Raw genomic sequence first — 16,103 nt, forward strand, 5'->3', positions numbered from 1 at the left:
CTTTTTTCCTGAAAAAAACAAACCTGCATAAATGAGAAATAACTTTGTTCACCGACGAGGAACCGACGAGGCACCGACGAGGCACCGACGAGAGGAGGCACCGACGAGAGGCACCGACGAGAGCACCGACGAGAGATTACAGGAGGCACCGACGAGAGAACAATTACGGAAATTAGATTGTCTAAAAGATTTAGATCTTTTTGAGACAATGTGCAAAGTTCTAAACATTCCGATGGAAGTGAAGAAGATATGGGCAAGAAAACGATTGATGCCATGGTTCAGAGCTAACATGACTGCATGGTTGTACGAGTATGCGAAAAAGCATATGTCGAAGCATGGCAGAGTATACAGTGAATATCAGCTGGACATTGGGGCAGGAGCTTTCAAGCGAGCTTTCGTGACCCATCGGAATGCAGTGACCACCGCTGTGAAAAGAATTTCCAGGACGAGCGAGCGTAGTGGAAATGAGAAGGCAGAGATGCTGAAAGAAGATTTGGAGAGAAACGTGACGTTGTGTCTCCACAACAGCTTCTGTAGAAACAGAGAATCAAACGTGGATCCCCTACCTTGCTGTAAACAGAGGGTGGAAGAGCAGAAGTGTTGGAGGACGGCTTCCAACAGCGTCAGGATAGTCAATGACGTGCTACAAGACACGGAAACCGAAAGTGCGGAGTCAGTGTCACAGGAGGAGGAAATGGAGCATTGACGAATGGTCGAGAAAACAAGAGGCAGCAAGAAAGAAAATTAGAAGAATTTAGAAGTTTTAGAACTTCTAAACGACGAAAAAAGAAGAGAACAAAGGGATGATGAAGAAAAGTCAAAACTCAGAATTGTTTTGTGTGTGTGAAAAACTCAAGTGAGAAACCAAGCAACCAAGTTGTAATTGAAAACTGAAACATTTTGTTGAGTTTTGAAATTGTTGCATTTATAAATTTGCATTTTGATTTTAGCAGAAGTGGCTTTAGAGACACTCATTATTTATTTAGAAAGGCTTAAGGGAAGAGTATATTTAAATATTCCAGCCTGCATGATTGTTTTTAATCACTTAGGAAGATTGATCACTTTGTGGTGACGTGGAAGGCTTGAGTAATCTCTCGAAGAGGGAGATTGTTTCATTGTTCTTTCTAACCACAAAGTTTCTTAGTTTTAATATTCAGGACAATAACAAACAAGATTTCCGAAGGGAAGAAGCATAGTAGGGTGATTTTAGCTTGTTGGTTGGCAGGACTGTCCTGCAAGCCAACGCCTTTTAAATCTAGGAGAAAAAGTTCTAATCGGGACATTGACACTGGAAGTCAGAAAAAATGTTTTATCTTAAGTCATATCCTCAATGTGCAGATTAATGAAAGAATTTCAAGGCTATAGTGATGTAGTATGATGCCATTTATATTCTGCAGTGAGTCGATGTGACGTGGATAAAAGTAATTTCGTGCATTTTGTAAATTCTGTTCGATGACACTGTAACCATTTTACGAATATTGCGCGATTCAATGAGGACATTGACCGGACTGTCCGGGGAGTATGTGACATTCGACCAGAATGGCCAAAATGCAATCTCTGCAGACTTCGAAATTTTAGCAGTGAACCTTCCGAGTTAATGATTTTGAAGGATTAACGACGTTATTCGGATGATTAGCAGAACGGTGAAGGTCAGGATATTCCCGTATTTTAAAATTTTAAATTTTCGAAGTGATGACGTAACATTTCTGAGAAATGCTGAAACGGCCATTTTTAACAAAAAACGAGAGAAGAAACAACAACAACAATAGTTGCGCGGACGAGAACAACTTTATCGAAATTGAAGAAGTCGAAATTGAAGAAAAACAGCAGCAGATTGCAGAGAACGTTCCGAGTTGCAACTATTGTGCTGCTACAATAGTTGCAAGGCCGTTGCGAACAACGGTGAAGGGTAAGAAACCAGCCTTCCGTGTTGTCGTGAAATCGAACTTAAGGAGCTTGATTCACCGGATTCAAGAATCCGGAAGGGTCTCGGGACGGAAAACTTTTATTGACTCATATGAACTTTTAGCATCCTGTCATGTCCTGACTTGAATTTAATTGATATTTGGATTCGTTTTGACAAGGATGAGGTGCTAAGAGTTGGGGGGAAAGGGTTGATCCATCTTCGATGGAGATGATGATTTTTATCTACTGAACAAAAACAATAGTAATATAATAAGTAGTAGCCCTGTTTTTAGGAGTGACCTCGTGGTCTGGGGATACTGAGACCCAGCCATGAGCTCACTATTTTTGCATGTAATTCAGTTAATTTGAGCGTTCTGGTCGAAGCCGGAGAACAGTAACGTTTTTGTCGACCCGATGTTAGAAAAGACCACCGAAAAGTACTGGCTTGGTAGAGACGGTGAAAAACATGCAAAGCTCTGTTTAGACGCTAGCCAGTCGTCTTAAGACTTAGTTTTGTTATCCGTCGATATATATCTTCCGGGCGAATGTTACAGGAGGGTATCCAACCCTTCACCAAAACACACAATCTTTCTATCAGAAACGATATAAATCGATCTGAAACAACAACAAATAGGAAGGTCAGATCACATCTCGTCCGGAAATAACATATAAACTGTTACTTTATGTTTTTTTACTGTTTTTTGGTCTTTTTTGAATTTTTTTGCTGTTTTTTGTACTTTTTTGTTTTTAAATAAATTTATTTTTTGGCTTTTTCTTGGTTATACACTATTTTTGTTTGGTTTTACGCTTTCTCTTTAATTGTTTTTGGTCCTGGGACCTCAGGACAAGCGGGCTCTAGATTTCCCACCTAACCCTCCGGCCCCCGGAATTTTTGGCGTTAACTAAGTTAAAAAGCTAAATTGCACTAGACGGAGGGTACGCACCTTCCCCCTAGAACAATAACGGTCATTAAGGCCTCTAACTCGGGCATACGCCCGGAGCGGAGGGTACGTCGCTGAAACGCTTGCTGATCATGATGGTTTCATGCCTTTAACAGGCCCACCCAGGAGCGCCATAAAAACGTCTATGTAACATTCGCCCAAATATCACACAGCGACGGAGCGTAGAAAAAGTACCTGTTAACGACTGGCAGGCGTCAGTTACCTTAATTCTACTCGTTTTTCACCGTGTCGACCTTGCCAGTTGATTTTCTGGTCTGTCTAGGGCAAAGTAAAAAGTTACCATTTTTAGGCCATCAGTCAAACGACTTTTGATCAGCTTTCGTTTACATGCGAACACAACCACATAGCTGAGTCTCGGATCCTCAGACTACGTGATTGTCATTAAAAACACGGCTCGAAAAACCTATTTTTATATGTTTTTGTGTGACAGTTTTATATTAAATCCATTGGAGATGGATTGACCCTTTCCCTTTCTTAGCTACTCATGCTCTGAAATTTTGAATAATAACGGTGTTAATTAAGATCTATGACATTATAGCAGCTATATAGTCAGTCTACACAGTCCCTTTACATAGACAGTCTCTGGGGGACCAAGCCTCCGCTCCCGTAATATTCTTGAGATAACACTCTTATCTCTTATAATTCGTGTCCAGGGAGGGTTCCGTGGTATATTTCTTCCCCCACTGAAGCCTCCTTCTCCACAAATATACGTCGCTAAGGTTCTTATCGTGTGTTATTGCCACGATAAGAGGCTTCGTAATTTTCTTGTCTCTGATACGACTGTTCTTCACAATCTATGGCGTCGTTCTGTTTTTCGTCTTTTTATTCAAAATGGCCGTCTTTTCTCTATTTCTCAGAAATGTTCTTCTTCCAATCGAAATTTTAAAAATAAAAATTCTAGAACATTCTGACCCTCCGTCGCAACACTTTTTTGTTCATAAGGCCTTTAGTCACTCTTTTTTATGTCGCCGGAAGGTTGTGCTGTGTCATCTGGCAGAATGGCACAAAATAACACCCTTATTTCCTCTCCGGAAGGCTGAATTCACGATACCACCACCCTTCACCGTGGGCGTGAATGGCCTTTTAATGATTGTAGCGACAAAAAATCGTTACAAGTCGGAGCGGTCTTTGCTAACACTCTGTTGTATTTTCTACTTTCCGTCGTAGTTTCTCTCGCAACTCTCGTTGTGGTTGTCGCAACTCTCGTTGTGGTTGTGTTGTATTTTTGGTTTTCTTCCAAAAATGGCCGTTTCGTTGTTTCTCGGAAATATGACGTCATCAATCGAAATTTTAAAAATTTAAAATACCAGAATATCCTGACCTTCACAGTTCGTCTAAACGTTCAAATAACGTCGCTAATCCTCTAAAACTGCCAATTCTCTGGGTCAGCGGCTAACCCTCTGAAACTGTCTCTTTGTCAATTCTAATCGAATGTCACAAGACGCTGGCCAGTCGTTTTAGAACCTAGCTTTATTTTCCGTCGATATGTACTTCCGGGCGAATGTTTTATTACCTTTTTCTTTTATTTACGTTAAGCAATCTCAATTGTTTCCGATAGGGGCAGGTTTGTGTACAAACTCTTAAGTCTACTGAAGAAACGCGCTCATTTTCGTCAAGTATTAGTTTTTCTCGATCGTCTAATGTGGATGTTTTAATGTTTGCGCCAGGAACTTTTTCGAAAATGGGAGTCAACAATTTATTCAGCTTGTGATAACTACTGCCAGGTATTGATAGAACCGGACGGAGTAATGTTTCTTTCTTGTGTAGTGCAGCCAAACCGTATAACCTAGCGGGCTGAGCTCTAGTAATAACGGGCCATCTAGTCTTGTGCAGTCGAGCCATCTAGTCTTGTGCAGTCGGGCCATCCATCTAGTCAGTCGGGCCATCTAGTCTTGTGCAGTTTATTACGTTTTTGCCTTCCCAATTCTGGTGCTCCTTTGTTCCTTTGCTGTTAGTGCATTCCCCCTCTCTTTTAAATCCTCAATGGTTCATCCCACATTTGTTTGTTTTGTATTCGGTGTTTGTTGTGTATTTAAAATTATATATATTAGTTTTAATAACTTTTATCACTTATGAGTTCTTGTATTTTTGATTGTATATTGATTGTTTTTAAAGTTTGTTATGGGTTCTAAAATCGAAGAGTTTATCCGCGCTGGTGTGAGCTGGGTTGCACTTCCAGAAGATTTGCAGTCAAGTCTCAGCAACTCAGAACTGGAATACAGCAAACTTGTCAAACAGTTTTCTACAAGATGTCAGCTTAGATATCGAGACCACTTGATTAACAGTGTGTACAAAGACGAAAGACAATATTATAAACAAATGATAGACTATTGCATCGACAATTTGATGGTTTTTCCGTATCACTTATCAGATATATTCCACACGTTACATACTTCTCCCTTCGTGTATTACACCAGCATGGTTAGATCACTTATGAAAGCAGATAAAAGTTATGACTCACTTCCAAATTTCACCGCAGTCGATTGCCTGAGAGTTCTTGGCATTGGGCGAAACCAGTACATTGACCTGATGAACCAGTCTAGACTCCAGAAAAATTCCAGTTTGCAGAAGTTTTTCAAAAAGAAAGCAATATCGGATTTGTTGCCGAAAGAACCAATTAAGATCAAGATTGAAAACTGGTGGAGAGTACGGCTAGCCACAGTAACTGAAACAGACGTACTTCGTTCAACGCCAGAGGAGAAAGAGTTAATTGACTTTTTAGTAGCAAACAAACGTCACTTGGCTGGAAAACTAGACTTGAGATTACTAAGGAATCTTTATTCTCATGGAATGATCTTTTTCGATGTTCCTATTACTGAAATTGATACTGTATCTCTTCCTCCCTTAGACAATTTTGTTATGAATCGAACATCAGGAGATGAAATTGAATTACTGCTCTACAAGTTGTTCCAAGTTCTGGACGAAACTATGACTATGAAAGAGCTCGCAACTATGCTTGATCTAGACGTTAAAACGGTTCTAATGACAGTTTCTTTGATGTGTAGGGCTTGGTTTTTGCCACAAGAGGAAAAGCGAAATGGATCAATCAGAGCTACATGAATCTTGGTTGACAGTTGAAAATGGCACGAAAGAGCATAATGCGCCGGCACCGTTTCCGGTTAAAAATGTTATTGATTTCATAGACATGGACGAGCTCTCCGATGATTTACTCGAAAACTCGCCAATAATCGCTAAGAGCGTATCGACGTCACAATTTTCCTTGACATCTAAAAGTGAAGGTCAACCGCTTGTGAAGGAACTGGAACTTTCAGGAGGCGAGAGCTCTTCCAGATGCAAGATTGCATTTTTATTTGATTCCACTCTCACAGCATTCCTGATGATGGGAAATTTGACTCCCGGTTTGAAGACCCATGCAGTGACCATGTTCGAAGTAGGAAAGTTATCAGACGAGTCTATGGACAGTTTCATTAGTGAGCTTGAAAAAGTGAAGTTGGACATAGACGAACAAGAAGGCGAGGCTCAAAGGTACTTCGATCACGCCCAGATACTTCACAGAACTCTTAAGCTTTTGAGATACAACGATAAAATTGCATTCGGTGAAGAGATGAACTCTCCAGGAATTGACTTACTGCGGTGTGAAAGTCTACTTAACCTTGAGTTTGATATTTGCCAAAGGCTAATGCAGAAGAACTACCAAGCTCTAATTTCAATGGCACCTCTTTCCCAAGAAGTCTCACCAGTTAGCTGTTTGGACCCTTATCATGTGGGACCATTCATACCGGAAATGAATTCACCCTGGTTCAAACTGTTTCTATACAGAACGCTGGGCCGAGGACCTCCCTCGATGCTTCTTTGCAAAGGGTTCCGACTCCGACAAATCCCAGTGATGTTCCTGGAATATGAGAAACTCCTTGTGACTTGCTGGGGCCATGATTCTAGTCTAGTTTCAACATGCAGTTGTCTTATTATGCTGAATGACGCTCTCTGTAATATGCCAGTTTTGGTTCAAGGTTACTCACGGTACAGCGAAAGCGAACTTTGTACTAAATACGTCCCGTTTCCTCTTGATCAAGATAGTCTAGAAGCTCATAAAGGTCTTGTAGCGTCGTTAGAGAATCATTTGGATGTTACCAATGGGTTTGGGTTTTTAACTCTCGCCAAGACTCCTAAATCAAAAGTTATAGAAAACATTCCTCAATCTGAGCCAAACGAAACTCCCGAAAATTCAGCTTCACCTGAAATCGAGGAACTGACTCCAAAACAGGTGCAATATCTATTGGATTGCTCTTCAATCAGTGCTATGAATCAGGATGAGGAATGCAAAGACGAACACTATGAGTGGTCCGTGTTTGATGTCGATTGCGGGCTGCCCTTGTTCGACGAAGCTTTGAACTCTTACGTCTGTGATATACTTACAAATTCTGGTATATTCTCACAAGAACACCAGCAGAAGTTTTTGCAGTCAAATCTGACGTTATCGATGCAGTTGTTGAAATTTATAAAGGCATGTTGCGAAAACGACTTAAAAAGTGAAGAGATGGATGTGAGAGCGTACATTAGAAAACGGGCTCCGCTCCAAATGCCAACCTGTAATGTTTTGTACAGTAGAAACTCGAAAGAGGTTAAATTGTGGAAGTTTTAAAGTGTTAATAAGTTAAAGTGTAAACCATATCAAATAAAGTTCATTCCTGGTGATTGCTAGTTATTGTTGTATTTATTTAAAATGTACAAAAATAAATAAATCATTTGTGAAAACAAGAAATTATATGCCTGAATTAAATTTTTGACAATCAGATCTTGAACCAAATTTTGTAAATGTGCGCTTAGTAAAGTGAAAAATCATTGTTTACATGTAGGAATCATTATTTTCATGTATATATTTCCAGTTAGAGATGGCTTTTCAACAATTAATAGCATTTGCACAGCAGAACAAAATAGACTGTTTTATATTTCTGGCACGTCTTTACACGATGGTTTCCTGTGTTCTTTTTGTGGTCCCTTTTTACGGAATAGACAGTCAACCTGTATTCTACCAACGGGTGTTGTTAAGCAATGCGTTGTCATGCGCACTGCGGTTGCATCAACGCATGCCTGTTGTCGCCCTCAACCTGGAGTTTTTGTCACGTGTACTTCTAGAAGATTCCGCACATTACATCATCTACTCTTTGATCTTTATCGCATCTTCATCACCAGTGACCTTAGTAGTGATCCCTCTGTTCCTTCTGGCTCTTTTCAACATCTCCTTTTTCATCCAGAGGAATATTGGCAATGCGATTGGTGTGGCTCTTCTGAACTCACTGGTCTCGAAGGTGACATCGAATAGTCAGTCTATCTTGAGGTTTATTGCTCTAAATGAAGTGCTCCTTTTTCCCGCCTTGATCATGATGATTTTCAGCGGAAAAGGCAGTATGATTACACCCTTCATATACTACAGGTATCATAAATGTCTTAATTTCTTTTCATAATACTAGTTTTCGGAAGTTTTTTTTTGAACCATCGAACATACCGAATAACAAATGAATTCATGCAAAAAATGTTTTTCTTCTTTGAATGGATATTCAGTTAACGGATTCGTCTAAATTCATCCTAAATTTTTCATCAATAATTGTTCGAGAGAGCGTAACTGAGATGTACTATTTATAGTTCATTTATTGTTCAAAAAACTGCATATTCCTGGCATTAAATTTGAACGTTGTTTCAGGTTCCTCACATTTCGCTACTGTTCCCAGCGCAACCCGTACAGTCGGATAGTGTTCCAGCAGCTGCGAATAGGCGCAGAACAGATGATCGCTAATCCCATTTGTCCTGCTTTTGTCAGGACCATAGTTCAGAAGGCCATCCTTACCATATGTCGTTGGGCTCCTCCTCAAGTACCCACTCAGCCATCTTCTCAAGCCGGAGCTGCAAGATGAGAAAGAAGCTAATGCCGGAAATGAAGTTCTAACTGATTCAGAAGGGAGGCAACCGTTGAACTTTTTCGAACTCATTTCCCATTTGTGTCTGAGTTTGATTTTTTTGATGCGTAACCGTTAATCATCTATAGAAATGTAATAGTGATTGACCCTGAATAATGCTGGTAAATGTTTTTTTTTTAATTAAAAACCAGATGGACAGTTTTTCATTGTATTTTTGAACTGTAATTTATTTATTTGTCAATAAATTGCTGTGCAACTATCCCTCTCCTCTTTTTGAGTGTCTGCTTATCTCAAATTGTATTCATTTAAATTTAATTATCATTCTGTAAAATGCAAATGAATCATATCGTGGCTTAATTGATGAATTAATTTAATGCCTGTTATGCAAACTTATGAAATGCATACTTAAGTCATTTTTTTTATAACTGATGTCAATTTACTGGCTGAGATTTTCAGACAATAATCGAGAGAAAGAACAGACATACGGACTGTTTAGACTTGCATACTTCGGATTCTTTATCTTGAGGTAGTGGTGTATAACCCTGAAAAAGTTCATAAATGAACTTATTGGTGGGCCTCAAAACACCAACATCTTCTGCATTGAAAATCGCTCGACACAAATGCTCTCGGGGTAAAATTTCTTCAAGCGTTCTGTTCTGACGGCCTCATTGGAGTAACTATTGAAACATGGATTGCAGTGTATCTGAAATTTTACCGCGTTTTGGTGAGCTTGTGACGATCCATTTGTCCTTGATGGCCTGTTACGATTTTGCCCATTTTTGACACAGCCCACAGTAGATTTTGTTCGCCCATGATACACAATATAGTGTGGTGGGCGGGATTGGGCTATTTATTTTAAACAAAGATCGGGAAAATGTTATAGGAAAGAGTGCTGATTTTTCTTTGATCAACATACCGACATAACAAAGTTTTATTATGCCTAACTAAAGTTGTAAACCAAAAAATAAGCAATCTCACCTACAAATGCTCAGACAGAATTTTGATGATAAGCATATTGGGTTCGATAAACAGATAGTGTTAAGATTTTATGGCGAAATCACTTGCAGAATTGAGGTATCAGAATTTTTTTTTTTGGGGGGGGGGGGGGGGTGCGCTCGAAGCATTCACTGTGAGAGAATAATCTTCGGTACCTGCAAACTCAGTATTTGAGCTAACTCAGTCGAATATCAGTTAACTCATCAGTGGAATTCCAAAAGGTACTCGCCACCTGTCTCCTACTTGTGCATCTGTTCCACTGTCATGTGAGTTGTGCGCAACTTCTGAATTAAATTATTGAAATTACAATGTAACGTAAGGAAAAACGAATGTGTTCCTAAGTCTTCTTTTGATGACCAAGTAGAGTTTCTGTGAATGTTTTCTACGCGAAACTGGCGTTGAACTAATTTGCGAGTGTTATTACACCTGCAAAAGCAAGTGTATTGTAATCGGGAACTAGATGTTTCTTCTGTAAACAACTTATACTATTCATACGGGCTCTATCGAGGAAAGCCTGCTCGCTGGCTCAGTTCGCTCAAAATTGAAATAAAAAATTCAAACAAATTTTCCTCGGCACAGAAAAATTTTGAAAAGATTTTAATATTGTTCTAATCACGACTGAATGAGCTTTGAAATGATAAATCACTGAACCCATTCCGATGATTTTTTGTGTTACCTGATTTCTCGTGAAAAACCTAAGAAAAATTTAAACATTGGGAGGTCGTCAAGCTATTCACGGCTTTCGAATAGCTTTATTTAAAAAAAAATACGATATTTTGATTTTAAAATAATCTTTTCAAATTATCAAAAAACATTTTCCAAATTAAATTAACAAAATTTTGATCGTCTTAAATATAATCTGCTTTCGTTTTTTGCAGAATATTTTTTGTTCAGGTTTGTCTGTTTTATTGAGATAAACAATTTAACCCGAATTTGGTCAATTCTTCTATAAAAACTTTTCTATGTTCACACTCTTGTAATCGGTAACTAGACTTTTTTCCATATATACTGTTTCTTACAACAAACTGAACTAGCTTCATTTTTGAGCCTATACAAATTCCAGGTTCCTTCCTTCTGACTTGACCTGGAGGTACCGCTGTTACTTTTGCAATCCAAGGTCGGGTGTTCGAGTCCCTGCAGGACCTTGTTTTCATTCATAAAAAATAAATTTGAACTTTTCCCAATAAATTATGAGTTGTCGGCTTTCATTTGTCCGCTAACAGATGTTTTCGCTTCTTAAGCTTTGCTCCGCTGCTAAATCAAAAATCAAATGTCTTGCTTGGCAGCATGGCAGCATGTTTGCCTGGAAATCCTGTTTAATAGAAAAAAGTATTATGAAAATGTTTGCGATTGTTTTTTTTTTGTTTTGTTTTCCTGAAACGCTTCTCATAATGTAATATACCAATTTTAAAAAGTGAATCAATGATAGGACTCCGTGTTTGCTTGTGTGCCTGCATAATCCCCTAGTAATGCTTTACTTTACCTCACTGTCTACAGCCCTCGAAAAACTTTGTTTTGAAAAAATTTGACCGATAATTTTCTATTTCTTGCGATTACTCAAACACTACCCTCCCAAATATGAAATTTTAGTTCAATAAATAAAACGAGTTATAAGAAGCTGTACTGCATAAACAGTTCTGCCCAACTTTCTTTAACAAAACGTTATGGCCCACGGTATAGTAAAGTATTTGATATTTTGACAGTTTTTTTCTACCTTATTCGACATTTCTCAAAAACTAACTTCCCATTATTTGAACTTTTGCGTTACATCGAGAATGCAATTTGCGCGAATTTTTCTGCATAAGTGACGCCTAATTTTTTACACGAAAAGCTTTGATTCTTAGAAAAATCATTTTTTTGTTTTATTGGCCTATTTTTGGAAGCTTTTTGACTTTTATCAATAAGTATCTTGCCAAATTTGATATCAAGGGTTTAATCAAAACAACAGACTGTCTGAAGGCTAGTTTTATAATGTATAAAATTTTTTCATAATTGTTCTAATCTATAAGAAATATGGTTTTCAATATGGTCAAAGTTTCGAAACGGCCGTTTTTTTTTGAATTTTCTTGATTTTTCTCAAAAATTAATCTCACAGTTCTGAGGTTCAATTAAAAAACCTGGTTTGAGGAAATTTTCTCTACTTAAGTTAGTTTGAACTACTTTCTGCAGAAAAACTCTGTGTTTCATTGAAGTTTTGACCGTTTTTTAAGAATTTTTTTTTAGTTTTCTACATAACTAACCTATCAAATCCTAGAAAAAGGGTTCAATTGCAAAAACCTGCTGAAAGTTCTCCTCTAGAAGCGTTGAATTCTTGTTTTTTTTGTAGGAAAAATGATGTCCTTGAAAAAATTACAATATCTCAAAAGTTTTCACTTTTCTCACTTATTTTAGTAAAGAAATAACTAAAGTTCTAGACAAAGTCCAGTTTTTGAGATTATCTATTCCATTTCTTGTCAGTATAACGAATTCAAAACCTATCAAACACATACCTCCAGTTTTAGTTGGGCACTTAGCTTACTTTTATCGATGCATACGAAAAAAAGATAGACTAAATTTCAAGTGAAACAAAAAAATTGGAATTCACTAGCTGCTGCGAAAGAATCGGAAAGTGATTGGTCCGAGTGTTTTGGTGGGGTGAATTTAGGTTAAGGTAAAATACAGCAATTCATTTTTTCAGTGTTTTAAAATAATTACAACGTTTCGTCTTTTCGAAATTGTTTCTGAAGAAACACTTTTTTTTCAATACATGAAAACCAATAATGAAAACCAGGTTTCATGGAAAGTTCAATTCCAATGGATAAACAAGAGGTTATTCTATGTAACTAGCACAGAAAGTTCCGGCCACATCAAAAAAAGAAACTAAAAATCTTTGACAAAAGTTTGTAAAAAAAGTACAATAGGCATAGTCGACTCCAGGCATAGTTTCAAAAAACGAATAAACATCAAAAAAATTTAAAAAAAAGTCTTGTCTTTTTTTTCAATCAGAAAAGGTTTTCGAATTGAAAATATTGTATTAAAAAATTTATTTATTTTTTGAGTTGATTTTTTTATTTTAAATTTGTTAAGCTCAATTCTAACTTTTTCAAAGAAAACTGGGAAATAGTCAAGTGTATCATATTAGCGCTTTTTTAGCCGTTGTTGCGGAAAATCTCAGTTTCGAAAAAAATGTCAGTTTTTTAGACTAATTCACATATAGTTTTTCAATGTTAGTAACCCACAATTATTTTGTGATGGAGATATTGCGATAATTTCGCTATTAATAACTTCTAATTTTGTAAACTATAGCTTAAAACAAACATCGATGGCTATTTACAAAAAAGAGAAAAAATGTGAATAAATTTCTTCATTCTTTTTATGGTTTTTTGATACGTTAAATTTTATTCTATTTGGTCAGAATTAATTGCAAAGAAATTGGCAAACTCTGTTTTCTTGAGACACTTCTCGATATTTGAACAAGTCTGAGAGAATTGAAATTGAATGACAAAATTAAATTTACCACCATGAAATTGAGTGAGTCTTCGGGAAAATGTTTTTCAGACCACTCAGTATGGGTTTTTTTCGTTTTTGACTGCATCAAATAAAAGTTGAAAGGGGGCCAAATTGTATCATTCCAAGGCTTTTTTATTCTGCATTCAGAGTTAAATTAAACTTTCAAGATGCCGCCCCCATGACAAGAAAAATTGGTCTGAATTTTAAATGTTGGACTCAAAATCAGACAAAAATGATCAGAATGAGTTTGATGTCTTTTATCGACCCGAACTCTGTAGTGAAATTTACTGCAGTGCTGATGTGTTTCAGTACCTACTGCGTACTTTTTTGCCAGCAAGTAAAAAAGTCCAAAATATCAAGAAAACCTCAAAAGTAGTATAATAAAATATTTACTCTTTTCGAATTACACATCTGTTTTTTTTGTAACTGGTGAAAAAATAATCACATGTTACAAAAAATGTTTAGGAGCAACTTGAAAAAGTAAAACTTTTATTATACTAATTTCAATGTTTTCTTGAAAAGTTTTTGATTTTACCTACTTACTTGATTGTGGTAAGAACGTTCCGTGTTGTTTGCAAATAGTCTATATCTTAGCACAAAAGCGAGCGAGCAGGCTTACAATTGATAAACAATAAGGCGATGATTTTTGTAAGCGTCGAAAACTTAGTTGTTCTCCAGTAAAATGAATTTTTTGCTTTCTTAAAATTTTTTTGGTTATTTAAACTTTTAAGGAAAACAGTTTTCAATTTTGCTTAGTGTGTACAGTGCTGATTTAAATTAACCAGACAAAACGCGTTAAACTTGAAATTTAAAACGCGTTTTTCTCAAATTGGGTTGGGTTTAGGAGAAAACTCATGAAGACAAAACTTGCTTAGAATTTTAGCAGAATTAATATGGTGTAATTTGTTTTGCGAAATTCGGGTCCGAAATTTTACCCCAAAAATGGGTCATTTTGGTTTTTCTTAGTTAATCAAAAATTACGCCAAAAATACCCAGTCGATTACAGACATAATTATATCAAAGTGAGCCCCTTACGTAGCTCAACAAATTTTAAGGAGGGTATAATCTCCAAAAAATTGTATAAGTTAATTTATTTTTGTTTGATAGACAAAAAAGGTCATTTTTACTATATAAAATACCAACTTTTTATTTAAAAACAATTTTTAAACAATTTGCATTTTTTTTGGAGAAAATACCCTTCTTAAAGTTTGTTGAGCTACGCAAGGGGCTCACTTTGATATAATTATGTCTGTAATCGACTGGGTATTTTTGGCGTAATTTTTGATTAACTAAGAAAAACCAAAATGACCCATTTTTGGGGTAAAATTTCGGACCCGAATTTCGCAAAACAAATTACACCATATTAATTCTGCTAAAATTCTAAGCAAGTTTTGTCTTCATAAGTTTTCACCTAAAATCAACCCAATTTGAGAAAAATGCGTTTTAAATTTCAAGTTTAACGCGTTTTGTCCGGTTAATTTAAATCAGCACTGTACTACTGTTATCGATTAAGCACAAGTTCTAGACTTTTTAACTTCCCACGTTTTAAAAGTTTTTGTTCGTTTTTTTATTATTGTCGTCGAATCTTACTGTGCAATTTACACAGAAACCGGTTGACCTGGTTTTGTTTAGTTTTTCATTCTTGTTCACTTCAATTCATCTTTGCATCCAAGTTTTTGCGAATCTCCGTTTGGCTTTAAAAAAGTTTTATTACAAAATGACACCAGACTTTTTTCCTGAAAAAAACAAACCTGCATAAATGAGAAATAACTTTGTTCACAGAATGGTCAATTTTTAGGACTGGTAAACTTCACTAGTTCAATTTTTCGAAAATTCAAATAAAACTACCTCATCTAGGTAGTTAGTACGTGGACTACGTAGGTGCAGTAATTGATTTTTCAAATACATTTGAAAAAAGTTTTTTTTTGTTCGGATTTGTGGTTTTCGGCCTAGTTTCCGCTGCTTCATTTTCTGTTTTTTTTTTGAAATATCAATTATATCATGTTGTATAAGTAGTTTTTATTAGTCTACTTTGGGAAAAAAGGATTTTACTTTGATATTAAATTTTTCTACAATAAATGAAAGTTCTGTGTTTTGTCATTTTAGTCAACTTTGTTATTTTGACGTTCAAAAAATTTCTTTTCTTAAAATCTTGTTTTATTAAAATGTATGGGAATGGGTTTTTTGTTTTTACTTTTTTGGGAATCTATCAAGAACTTTTTCCTTTTTACATAAATTTTAGTTGCGTAGAAAAGTAATTTGCCGAATTTCAAAAGAGCATATCAGTGGAAAGACCACCTACTTTCCTCTGCACAATCTTCTGGTCTCTTTTTATTTTACTCTTCTATCTACAGCCTTCAAAAGTAAGATTTGATCCATATTTTTGTTTTTTTTTGTTTTCTGAAAAATCCTTTCCTAAATTTAAGATTTTGAAATCAGTGGATAAAACTGGTTCTGGAGTTTCCCCTGCTTAAATGACTACGCCTAAATTTTCCCAACAAAAATTCATGGCTTTCGGAAAAATCAAATTTTAGAATTTTTGCCTGTTTCTTGATTATTTTCGACTTTTCTCGAAACCGACCCGCCCAAATCTGAGATTTTGGGTTCCATCCAAAAAGACGATTTGTGGAAATATTTTGCTGTTCATTTATGGCTACGAACACTTTTATACAATATTAATGGCCCTCGGAAAAGTCAAGTTTTTGATTTTTGACGGTTTTTTGAATTTTTTTTGTCTTTTCTCGAAAAATACCATCACAAATTTTGGGGTTTAGCTTTCAATGGAAATAACAGATTGAGTGAGTTTCTTCTGTTCAGCGGCTTTGCACAAAAAATGTTCCACAAAAAAACGTGATTCTCAGAAAAGTCAAGTTTT

General features: G+C 36.3%; 3 protein-coding genes across 3 annotated transcripts in view; all 3 read left to right on the forward strand.

Annotated features, from left to right (window-relative positions):
* Positions 1-16,103, forward strand: part of LOC134853360 (flotillin-2a-like) — a 424,983-nt gene that overhangs the window by 328,770 nt on the left and 80,110 nt on the right. The window lies entirely within an intron of this gene.
* LOC134853151 (protein FAM91A1-like) lies at positions 4,985-7,596 on the forward strand. Its single transcript, XM_063869102.1, is given in 2 exon segments — positions 4,985-5,873; positions 5,875-7,596. Coding segments are annotated over 2 exon segments (2,481 nt in total). The 5' UTR covers positions 4,985-4,988; the 3' UTR covers positions 7,471-7,596.
* On the forward strand, positions 7,689-9,117 carry LOC134853152 (transmembrane protein 33-like). The gene is made up of 2 exons (XM_063869103.1): positions 7,689-8,262; positions 8,530-9,117. Exons 1-2 carry the CDS (start codon positions 7,721-7,723, stop codon positions 8,738-8,740), a joined length of 753 nt encoding a protein of 250 aa, XP_063725173.1. The 5' UTR covers positions 7,689-7,720; the 3' UTR covers positions 8,741-9,117.

This window comes from Symsagittifera roscoffensis, chromosome 8, assembly GCF_963678635.1.
Source record: "Symsagittifera roscoffensis chromosome 8, txSymRosc1.1, whole genome shotgun sequence".
NCBI lineage: Eukaryota > Metazoa > Xenacoelomorpha > Acoela > Convolutidae > Symsagittifera > Symsagittifera roscoffensis.

Bases quoted from the DNA above. Each gene is read 5' to 3' on its own strand.
- LOC134853152 (XM_063869103.1), top strand. From the start codon at position 7,721: ATGGCTTTTCAACAATTAATAGCATTTGCACAGCAGAACAAAATAGAC. The intron at 8,263-8,529 runs GTATCATAAATG...ACGTTGTTTCAG, and splicing joins ACACCCTTCATATACTACAG to GTTCCTCACATTTCGCTACT.